Genomic DNA, 12,719 nt, shown 5'->3' with positions numbered 1-12,719 from the left:
AATTTACAGACTTCTGTAGTCCCCTCTAAAACTGAATTCAGGCACTTATAATGGGTAGATATTTGAAGCTTCTTTTGAGGATCCTATTGAGCAAATAACTATTTGTAGATAATTGTAGGAGTGAGTGGAAAATGTTATTTAAAGATTGGTTTAAACAAATCAAGTGAGGATGGAAGAGTATAATGCTTCATAAAAAATAAGGATATAGGCCAGGCACAGTGGCTCATGCCTGTAATCCAATCACTTTGGGAGGCGAAGGTGGGTGGATAACTTGAGGCCAGGAGTTTGATACCAGCCTGGCCAACGTGGTGGAACCCCATCTCTACAAAAAATATAAAAAGTAGCTGGGCGTGGTGGCACATGCCTATAATCCCAGCTACTTGAGAGGCTGAGACACAAGATTCACTTGAACCCAGGAGGTGGAGGTTGCAGTGAGCCAAGATCATACCACTGCCCTCCAAGTTGAGCAACACACCAAAAAAAAACACTTAAAACAAAAAATAAATAAGTAAAAGGATGTAAACAATTATGCATTCCTTAATATTTCCACTATTATTCACACTGGTAAATGATAGGCTACAGTTCTGAAATGTTGTTTTGCCTACAGATTTCACATTAAAATTTTAAAAGATGTTTGTAAATATTTTTGAAAACACCTTTTATTATCATGCACAATTTTTTCAATGAAAAGCACATGACTCAAATAAGTAGACTTTAATGTGCTTCATAGTTATATAAATATAAGACTTATTTCATCCTAATTCAACTTTATAATTGAAATGATATTTAAAAGCTGTTGGACTAATAATAGGTAGGATTGTAAACATCTTATGTGACATTGTTTCATCTGATTAAGTAAAACTAAATGTTTAAAAAATTGTTTGTAATTATTATAGTTCATGTGATTCACCATATTCAGAAGAAAACATTTTCACACTAAAAATAAATGCTTACCTTAAATGTTAGGGAAGTATTTGTCAAATTAGGCAATGTTATATGTTTTTGTGTCACATTCCCCACTTGACATTCCACAGTAATGTGTTCCAAGGCTGAAGGTTTTTTTCCAACCCCTTTTATGTCAAAGATGTGCTCCATACCATCTACTTCATTTTGTAGAATAAGTTTACCCTATGAGAAACCAGACAAATTTCAGGTCTATAGGAGTCATAGTTAAATGTTAAACAACCTCTGCTATCTTATTAATCTTGTATCTGGTTAATAAAATGAGCTTGTAGAGAGGTGTTAGCCATTGACTTTTTCAATACACAAATAAATGCTTCTACCGAACACATAAAGACAAATTTCTGGTGAAAAGTCATTTATTTCTCATTACCCTCTCTAACTTACAGAATGTATATAGGCATTCTCATACACAGCAATTATATGCATGTCTACTTCCATGTAAAAGAAATATTGTCTTAAGAAAGTATTTTCTGATATACCAATTTCTTTAATGAACAGGAAGGAAAAGTAATTCTCTTACTTTGTTCAGCATGTTGTATAAAATTAATTTGAATGCTAGTATTCACAGAAAAATATTGTTATGTTCATGATGTTTATGCTTCATATTAAAACATGTATTAAAGTTTTAAGTAAAAATAGTCAAATACATGGAAAATATTAACTTTTCTGCTAGGAAGTTGTACTATCAATTAAAAGACTAATGTCATACGTTAGTTTACTGACTAATGATACTATTAATTAACACTGGGGAAAATATCAATGAGTTCATACCGTAATGACACATTCAAAAATAGGTTTGAATGTGAGAGGATACTGCACAATTTCACCTGGTCCAACATGTAAATCAATAGGTCCATAAAACCATTCTCCTTCTATAGTAACTTGAAATGTCCATTTATCGTTTGTTTGATTTTTCTAAAGCATGAAAAAGGTACAAAAATATTAGAGGGATGATATTGATGAAATTGAATTACATATGAATTCTTGGTGTTTTTTATAACATTATATATTGTATTTTTAATTGTATTTCCTAGGAATCACTATTGGAAAGTCATATTTGTTAAGAATAAATATCAAAAAGGTAAACATAAGGCATAATGATGACTATATGTTCTTTCTATGTCACATAAGAGCACTGCCTAATTGATCTATCAAAGGATTATTCAATATCTAAAGAAATTTCCCTTTGTCTCACTTACTAATTGCCACTAAAATGATAAAATGGCCTTAGAGGACACACTTTACTCCTAATTCGAGGTAATAACAGGTATTCTAACTGGCAGATTGCTCACATAGCAAAGATTATATATCTCATCAGAACAAAATTTTGTGCTTCAGATTGACTTTTGTCATGTCTTTAATAATTAGACAAACAAATAAACCAAAAAAGGCAATTTATCCCTCTAAAAAGCCAAAGTTCTTTACAATTACCTTACCTTCTTTTACACTATATTGTCACTCTGGCTAATAAGTAGCCAAGCTACAGCCAATTGTTGCTCTCAGTGCCTATGAACACATCTTAACCAAGTATTAGATCACAACAGAAATTAGAGTAGAATGACCTGAGAGTCCATAACTCTGCTTTGTGAAGCAAGAATGAATTTAATGATACATTAAGGACATTGGAGTTAATTGTTTTAAGCAAAAAGATCCAGCAGAAGTGATTGATGAGATGAGTAACAGAATAACATTTATATTTAGGAAGAGATTCTGACATAAATATGAAGAAATAATTGACAGCAGATATGACGATCAGAAATTTGTAACAGTTCAAGATGAGACATCTGGAGGACTTTGACACAGTGGCAATATGAATAAAGAAAGGTACCAAAAAAGTTTATACATACTATTGGAATATTCTGAGTAAGGGCTTCAAATACTGGTGTTTCAAACTCAAATTTGGCCTCTGGTTGTTCTTCATTCACCATACCTTCAACATAATAGGCACGCACATCATACCTTGATTTCAATAAAATTTTACAAGGGTAGCGTCCAGGATGGAGAGGAAGAAATTGCAAAGGAAGTGGTACAGATCCATCTGAAGCTATCAAAATAATTTTAAAACAGTTCATTTAAAATCCTATAAAACCTAAAATTCATCTTAGTAAGCAATATTTAATATTATTATATTAAATTGTACTGCGTAACCTAAAATAGGTTTCGCTGGGATAACACACTACCTCTAAATCTCCAGGGCTTATCATGCAAGCTTATTTATCAATTAGAGTATATATACTGAACTGGTCAGAGAACAGTCTGCTCCTCAAAGTCACTCAGGACTCCCTACTGTGAAAGATACTACCATCTTGCAGTTGTACCATAACAAACATCTCTGTTCTTTGGCTGAGAGGTCAGGGGAAAAGGAATGGCTGGAAGTTTGCTCAAGGACTTTTCAGTTTTCAGCTCAAAATCAATATGCACATTACATTTAACTGGCAAGACCAAGCTATGTGACTCTACCTACTTGAAAGGGGGCTGAGATATAAGGAAATATATGCAATATTAGATGGGCTTTACTGTCTGCCACATTTCTATGACTTCGAGGTGCTCTGTCTCACAGCAATCAAAATAATTTGCAACTTGGCTAGCAGATAGAAATAATTTTTTCATAGTTAATAACCAATGGGACCAGAAAGGGGCATGTGTAATTAACACTTCTCATAACACCCTGTTATAATATTTATCTTAAGTTAATAGCTAATTTTACTTCCTATGCTAGGTGAGCTATCTAGTCTCATTCTTTCCTTTCGGGCAACACCACTTTTTCTCTGAAGGTCACCATTTTCTTAGCTTCCATAAAGTGAGAAAATAGTTATAAAAATTTGGCAACCCGAAAGTAGAATGCAGTATAAGAACATAATACAAATTTCATGGTTAATGCCAAAATATTTAAATAGTCAACGAACAACAAATGATTTTAAAAACGTCTGACGCCTAATTCTGTGGCAGGAAGTTCTCTGAAACCAAGAAAACAAATCAAGCATATCAATCAATGGACCAGACACATATTATGACATTAAATGGCTATAATTTTAATTCTTTTGCAGGGAACACTTCAAATGTGAAAGGTGGCACGTTGTTTTCAAATACAATGAAATTTATATGCCAAGATATGCAAGAACATTTATACACAAGAGCATTATATACAAGAACATTAACTACCCTAAATCCTTTATCAAACAAGAGTTTATGTGTGTGTGTTATAAAGTATACATTATGTAATGTTATACATTATACCTTACATTAATTGAATATTATATAGCATATATTCCATGTCTATGTTGCTATATGTAATACAGTATATATAATGTATAATGTTACATTTAATAGTACATATTAAAACATGCTGATAATGGATAACATTTGAAATTTGTATTACATCCAACAAGTCCAAGAGCATCAGCTGGTCTGAGGAAAAAACAGTTACTCTCAAAGGCTCTCAGAATGTTATTTTTGTTCCATCCTAGTCAAGTATAAACCTAATTTTAGAATACATTTTTTTCTTGGCAAAAAGGACTTCAGGCACATTTTATTATCTGTTGTTAATCGACTAGTTTTATCCTGAGAGAGGTATTTGGGTTGTGGCAATTTCAATAGAACAAATCAGCATGGAAAATTATTTGTTGTTTTAATAACAGGCATAAAGAGAACTTATTTTGTTTCTTAGATGAACAGAATAAAATAAAAATATTTAGAATATGTAATTTAAATAGAATTCTATTTGTTTAGATTTATTTTATTTGAATGAGAATTAAACTGTTCAGAAAATTTTGAGAATTGCAGAATATCTATTGTTTTCATCAAAGATAAAAAACGTCTAGCTCTTTAATGCTACACAATCATTGCAACGCACAAGTTCAAGTATAAAATTTCTGTCGAGAGCTTTATGTTATACATTTCTGTTTCCAAAAAAGATGTTCATTTACTAATGATTGCTGAGCCTGAAAGTTAAAGCCAAAGACATTCTTAAGTGTGCATTTTCCAACTCATGAAATGTTTATGAGCAAGGACCTTAAGGACTACACAATGTCAGCCCCTCTCCCTTACAAATCCAAAAGGAAACCCATTATAATAGTGGAATTTGTGGAAATTATAGTTTTAATTTTGATGATGTATTTATAAATCAATATCTGTTTCATTTTTAAATATCCAAAATAATTTTATTAAGTTGTATCAGAAACATAAATAGGGGTGATATATATTACAAATAAGAGATTTAAAAACTTCTGGGTTAAGATATTTATTTGACAGTATTTGGGTCCCCATCAGATGTAAACTAGCAGAGGTAGAAATCATTTTGATCTTCAGAAATCTGGAAATTTTACTGGACACATTGTGCCATCATATCATAATGGGACATGTTTTCTTAAACTTATTTCCAACTCTGCACTGTAGCAAATGCTGTCCATGCCTTGACATGTCCCCTTTAAGTATGCCTTAAAGGGCATGGATTTATGGATACCTGTGACTTCCTCCTTAGAAAGTTCTCTCTAAACAAAGAATGGTACTCAGTTCTCACATAGATCATCCAGATGTGGTAGTAAAAGCCTGCAGGAGCAGTACCAAACCAAAAATTGATCAAAATTGGTAAATAACAAACGAATAAAAAAACCTGTTTTCTTGCCCTTTGGTTAGAAGAACTCTGAGGCAAATTTGACACCAACTTCCAGAGGCCCCCAGTGGGACTGAGCCCCAATTGCCTGCAATGATAACCTGTTAATTAAAACCCCCGGAATCGGTTTCTTCTCTTTGCAGTCTCCCACTCCCCTACCTATGCTTTGAGATCACCTCTCAAACTACTTGCTCTCAAGACCAGATCTCAGGGTCTGCTGTTGGAATTACCCAGCTTAACACATGCCCTAAATCCCAGGATACAGAGGTTCCTGTCCTGGTCTCATGCTTTCTAGGGCCTTACTCTGATCCTCCTCCGGCATTGCCTCTCTGCACATGCAAGAAATACATGGGTCCAATGGGGCAGATCTATATAGATCCCAGCACCACCCATGGTTCAAGTTCATGAGACATTATAATTCACAATCCATAGTTCCTTGATCCTGTTTACAGTGCTTTCACAAGACTCTTCCCTAGGTCAGTCCTCCTAGTAGAAGACTCCTAGAACTGTGCAGTAACTAAGAGGTCACTATTAGGAAGGTATGGACCAAGAGTAAGTGTGTGGGCTGACATATCCACATGTTTAAACATAAGAACCATTAGAGTGCATGTTAGAGTTGAAAGACAGAAGAGAATGGTGTGGGCACCTGAATAGCACGCAGCTACCCTGTGCTGTCATTTTCTAGTGCAAAACTCTGAGGAGTCCAAAAATTCTAAATTCAAACTTGGTTGAATTTAGAGGTTCTTATAAAGTTAGATTTGTTAAAATGTATTTTACATAGAATAATAGAATGTATTCTATTTTGAAATGTGTTGGTTTGATTTGTAAGTTTTTAAAATGTAGACATATGTTATGTGGGCTTCCATTTGAACTCTTGACTTGGCCATAACAAATGTTAGGGACTATCTGGATCTGTCCCTTTCATCCCTACTCAATTTAGATGTAGTTAACCTGTATCTTTTCTTTACAAGTGTGGCAACTGTCAGGATTCTATATTTAAAGATAACTGAATATATGTAACTTTACTGAAAAATTACAATTACTGAAGAAAATAAAGAAACATAAAGAAAGAATTTCTTGAAGTAAAGACTACATCATTTGATTTAACTTTGGTTATTGTAAGAAATCAGTGCTATCTACAGTTTTTCAAATAACCCATAAAAATATACTATGTTCAGATCCTAGAATAGGTCATAGTTGGAACAAAAGATCAATACCATTGTTTTGTTCAGCTGCAACTGCATAACAAACTACCCAAAAACTTAGTGATTTAAAGCAACAATCATTCATTTGCTCATAATTCTGTGGCCCGAGCTCATTTGGGACGGCTTATCATCTCCACATGGTACTACCTGGATATTTTGACCTGTATATATCCTGGGTACTGACTGTGGTCTTTGGATCTCAGCTGGGAATTCTGTCCTTGAGCACTCTAATCCTGTATGAGATGAGCCCAATCCTTTTTCATAGAGTACACAAGAATTACCAGCAGCAAAAAAGAGATTAATGTAAAAGAAGCTATCAAATATCTGCCTCTTTCCCATTCCTAAATGATCCTTTGTCCAAAGCAAGTCACGTGGCCACAACTAGGTCAATGAGGAAAGGGAGACTATACAAAACCTGTGTATAGGCAGATATGATCAACTTGGGCTTTTACTGTAATAATCTACAATGCACTAATGCAGAGAAAGATACATGTATAAAACTTGTGACCTGAAAAAGATAAAATCAACTGAGAGTTAAAAACCCTCTTTTTTCAGTTTTGGTTCCAATTCTACATTGTGAGACCTTAAGCAAACAACTTAAGGTTTCTTATAAACTCAACTTCTTTTTTTTTTTCCTTTCATTTTTCAACCACAAGTTTATTTTCTAAATTTACTCCATATATTTTTAATACCAGAAAAGGGTTTATTTCCCCCCATGGATACAAGGTAGTCCCTCCCAGATATTTTTGGCATGTGATTTTAAAACTGAAAGCCATCTAAAAATAGTTGTGAAAGCTAAGATATAAGCATTATTTTAATATCCTCCCAACTATTTAAGAACATCGATTTTTTAAACAATTTTTAACTTTATAATTTTTTAAATTTTAGCTTTTATTTTAGATACAGGGAGGTACATGTGTTGAATTTTTACATGGGTATATTGGACCCAGGTAGTGGGTATAGTACCCAGTAAGTAGTTTATCAACCCGCACACTCCTCCAAACTTCTTAATCTCTTTCAATGAGTGGGATTTGATTAATAGCTTTCAAAAAATTTTATTTTCTGGCTTAGATGTACTGTGTATGAACAATATTTAACATTGAATTAACATATAAAACAAAGGAAACTGGAGATCTGGTTGAAGTAGAATGAGGAGCTAGAAGTTCCCATTTACTTCCATGGCCTCACTATAGAGAAGCCAAAGCACTTCAGAAGAATTTTGGGGCTTCATAGAATATAATTTGATTAACTAATTTATTAGACTTGTTTGTGCCTTAATGGTCATAATTGTATAAAAACACATCAAACATATGGAAGAGATTAAGTAATATAGTAAGCTGAACACTGCCTTCTCTAGTTGTTTTTGGTATATTATTAACAAACAGTAATCAGAGCTTTTAATTCAGAAAATGAATAATCAAGAATGAATAATTATATTTACTACATGTACATACATAATTGTATACTATTTATTATAAGAAAACATGAATAATTATATTTTAGAGAATTTTTTGGCCTATTTGTTAATCACACCACCACCTATTACTAAAAACTCTTAATGTAGGCTTTTTTTCTATTGTATAAGTCAAAAGACTAACTTACCTGCTCTCTTAGGCCATTCTCGCATTGCTATAAAGAAATACCTGAGACTGGGAAATTTATTTAACTAAAAAAAAAGTTTAATTTGCTCATGGTTCTGCAAGCTATAAAGGAAACATGGAAGTATCTGCTTGGCTTCTGGGGAGGACTCAGGAAACTTACAATCATGGCAGAAGACAAAGCAGGAGCAGGCATCTTACATGGCAGGAACACGGGTAAGAGAAGAGAGTAGGGGGAGGTACTATACACTTTTAAACAACTAGACCTCACTAGAATTCACTCACTATCCTGAGTACAGCATCAAGAGTATGGTGCTAAACCATTCATGTGAAACCACCCCTAAGATCCAATCACCTCCTACTAGTTCCCACTTCCAATATGGTGATTACAATTTGAAATGACATTTGAGCAGGGACACAAATCCAAACCATATCACAAGTACAGTGAACTTTTTCCCATTTTAGTTATTATATTTTTGTAGGCACATGAGTATCTGAATCACAAATACTCTAGAAAAGTAAGTGATTGATTGTGTGCTAACAACTGCTCATTACTGTTTCTTCTTTAATAAAAATATGAAATGTAGCCATAGACATTAAAAAGAGAATTCAGCAGTTAAAAAATTGACAGTGTTTATTTTGTAAAAAATTTCTATTAGTAGAAATTTTGTTTAATATGGTTCACTCAGAAAAAAAAATTCTAAAATGGACTAGCTGCTTAAATTGTTATATTTATTATAATATTCAATAAAATAATAATTTAAAATAAAAACCTATACTTACTATTGACAAATTCAATATTTTAAATATTGGTTAAAATTGATTTTATTATTTAAAAAGAGGTTGAACTACTTTTCCTTTTCTATCACCAAGGAGATTTAAAATAATATAATACTTAGGGGGTAAAAGACAAAGAGTGATAGGAAGAGACAGGGGAAAGGAAAAGGAAAGAAAGGAAGAAAAGAAGAAAAAAGGAGGATAAATCTAAAGGAGAGGGGAAGTAGGAATTGAGGAAGGAAAATGAAAAGTATTTGGAATGCTAAAAGAATGTCATATGACCCTTTTTACCTGACCAACCTCAAATGCCTGAGAGCACTGGACTTGCCTTCCCATGAAGTTTGTAAGTATCTGCCAGAAGGGCAGACTGGTATGCAGTTCCCTGAATGATTTTACTGAAAAGTTGTAAGTGCACATTCTCCCAGGTACCCTAAAGCACAGGGAAAGAAGGTCATAGACAGATACCAGAGTGCTGTAGTATGTAAATGGCAAGGATGGCCAATCATTACCAGCACAGCCACGCTAGCCTTAAGAGCTACAGGAAAACTTACTAATTTTGTTGTTTAAGTCTAGTAGGGCTTTATTAACCTTCTGTCTGCTTGATCTGCCAATTATTGAGAGAGGTCTAATAACATCTTCCACTGTAATTTAGAATTTGTTCATTTCTCTTTTTACATTAATTGATTTTGGCTTTATATATTTCAAGAATATGTGTTTAGGTATAAATCATTTCAAAGTTTCTTCTCTAAGTTGGACTTTTCCCTTTTTAAATTAAGTAATACATTTATTTACCACAAAGTCTACTTGTTTTCATATTAATATATCTATGCCAGCTATTTTATGATTAGTAAATACCTGGTATAGGTTTTTTGATATTTTACCAGGAAATTTTATAAACAGTATAAAGCTACATTTAAATATCACCTTTTATAATTTAGTCTGTTCATATTTATTGTAATTAATGATATATTTGTGTTTATTTTAACATTTCATTTTGTGCCACACTTTATCCCATTTTATTTTGTTCTTTTCTATTCTTGAATTCTATTGAATTTATCAAGTTTTGTTTATTTTCATTTATGCCTCTACTGGTTTAGAAATTATACATTCTATACCTATACTTTTCAGTGCCCCAAATATTCAACATCTATACTTCACATAAAAAACCTTACAGTAATTCAACCCTGGTTCCTAAAATGTAAGAACTTTACATGCCTATAATGGCAAATCCTTCCTTATAAAGTTGTTGTCTAGTAATTGAGCTCACTTTGTTTTGGTAACACCTGAATCATTTATTCTTATTATTATTTCTACAGTCAAATCCTCATGGGAGTTACCCACATTTACTGATTATTTTAGTAACCATTATTCTTAGACCCCAATTCTCTCTTCTGAATTCAATTTCCTTCAGCAGTAAGAGGGCTTACGCTTGTTCTTTTACCAAAATCTCTGAGTTTTAAATGGTCTCAAGTTCATTGTTGAATTACAAATGTTTTTATTTCATCTTTACTCATGAGTGATAGTTCACAAGGATATAAAATTCTAGACTGGCAGTTAATTTTCATCAGCACTATAATGCTATTGTCTTTTGGTTTCTAATGTTACTGTTGGTAATTCTGCCTTCAGTATAATTTTTGTTCCTTTATAAATAATCTGCCATTTTTCTCTCATTGCTTTTTGAAATTTCTCTTATCTTTGCCATTCTATGGTTTCACTATGACCTATCTACCTATGTGTAAATTTAGGTATTCTTCTATTGTCTTCTGGTATTGTAGACATTTTGTTTCTGCTTTTCCTTATTCTCATTTGCTCCTAGTAAGATAAGAAATGTATCTGATTTAGGTGGTCACTTGTAGAGCAACTCATTCCATATTTACTTTACAGCAATCTCTTAGTTCTAACTATGGAGGTAACTCAATATGCAGCCCTTGGGCCCATTTCCTGTATCAAACAAGCATCTACCTATTAAATGTAGGTAGGGTACTTGTTTGGTTGGTTTTTCATGCCCTGACAGTTTTGTAATGATCTAAAGAAAAATTTACATCTTAAAAAAATATATGTAACATATACATATATAGGTATACATATAAAAAACAGGATATATATATATATATATCTTCCTGTTAACAGGTTGAGTATTCCTTATCTGAAATGCCTGGGGCCAGAAGTATTTTAGATTTCAGAATTCTTCAGATTTTGGAATACACGCATATGCATAATGAGATAACTTAGGGATAGGACCCAAGTCTAGACAGGAAATTCATTTATGCTTCATATACACATTATACACATAGCCTGAAGGTAATTTTACATGCTATTTTAAGAAATTTTGTTCATGAAACAAGTTTTGACTGCCTTTTGACTGTGACTTAATATGAGATCAAATGTGAAATTTTCCACCTGTGGCACCATGTTGGTGATCAAAATGTTTCTGATTTTGAGCATTTGGAGTTTTGGAAGGTTCAAATTTTGGATTTCCATGTTGGTTACTCAACCTATAATCAATAATGTGAACCGTGAAAATCTGAGACAGGTCTCAGTTAATTCAGAAAGTTTATTTTGCCAAGGTTGAGGATGCACGCCTGTGATGTGACATGGTCTCAAGAGGTCCTGACAACATGTGCTCAACGTGGTAGGGGCATAACTTGGTTTTATATACATTTTAGGGAGACATGAGACATCAATCAATAGGTGTAAGATGTGCATTGGTTCAGTCTGAAAAGGTGGGTGAAGGTGGGACAACTCGAAGCGGGGAGGGGGCGTCCAGGTCATAGGTAGATAAGAGACAAATGGTTGTATTTTTCTGAGTTTCTGATTAGCCTCTCCAAAGGAGGCAATTAGATATGCATTTATCTCAGTGAGCAGAGGAGTTACTTAGAATAGAATGAGAGGCAGGTTTGCCCTAAGCAGTTCCCAGCTTGACTTTTCCCTTTAGCGTAGTGATTTTGGGACCTCACGATTTAGTTTCCTTTCACAATAAACTCTTGTCCCACCAATAATATTACAACCAGAAATATAACCCCAACCACTTAGGCAACTGAACGGACCCCCTCTGGGCCAAGGGAAACCTGAAACATTGAATTACCAGCCATAATGGAAAGGGAGGTTGGACACGCTTTGCTATATCCTTTCCCTTTTGGAGTTTAGACACAACTGACCATCATTAAGATTAAAATAGGTATCATAAGACTGATGAAACAGACTCTTTGTGTCAATAAGATACCAAATTCCAAACTGACTCTGGTATAGCATCACATGGCAAATAACAAACCCTGAATGAAATAAAATCATTTTACCCCCAAATACATGTCTTTGACATATTTTGAAATGGCCCTGAAAAGCTGTATTTTGTGGGAACAATTTTGTATCTGTAGAGAATCTTCATTAATGCATCTAGGCCTTTCCTGATCTAGGAGAGATTAAGCATCTGATACCTTCTAAGGCCTGAAAAAAAAACATTTAGCATCTATTCTCTCTGATGCTTGCTATCTGGAGGCCTCATCTACATAACAAGAACCTTGGCTTCCACAACTCCATATATCTTAACTCAAGCATTTCTTTCCA

General features: G+C 33.4%; 1 protein-coding gene across 1 annotated transcript in view; it reads right to left on the bottom strand.

Moving 5' to 3' along the window:
- Window positions 1-12,719, bottom strand: part of CFAP47 (cilia and flagella associated protein 47) — a 434,654-nt gene that overhangs the window by 150,283 nt on the left and 271,652 nt on the right. The window contains exons 46-48 of the mRNA XM_025371837.1: window positions 2,811-3,007; window positions 1,735-1,878; window positions 955-1,128 (exon numbers count right to left, since the gene is read on the bottom strand). Coding sequence (XP_025227622.1) covers window positions 955-1,128; window positions 1,735-1,878; window positions 2,811-3,007 — 515 coding nt within the window. The remainder of the gene's footprint in view (window positions 1-954; window positions 1,129-1,734; window positions 1,879-2,810; window positions 3,008-12,719) is intronic.

This window comes from Theropithecus gelada, chromosome X (assembly GCF_003255815.1).
Source record: "Theropithecus gelada isolate Dixy chromosome X, Tgel_1.0, whole genome shotgun sequence".
Classification (NCBI taxonomy): Eukaryota; Metazoa; Chordata; class Mammalia; order Primates; family Cercopithecidae; genus Theropithecus; species Theropithecus gelada.
The sequence above is the reverse complement of the archived record's forward strand: the minus strand, read 5'-3'. Positions and strand labels throughout refer to the sequence as shown.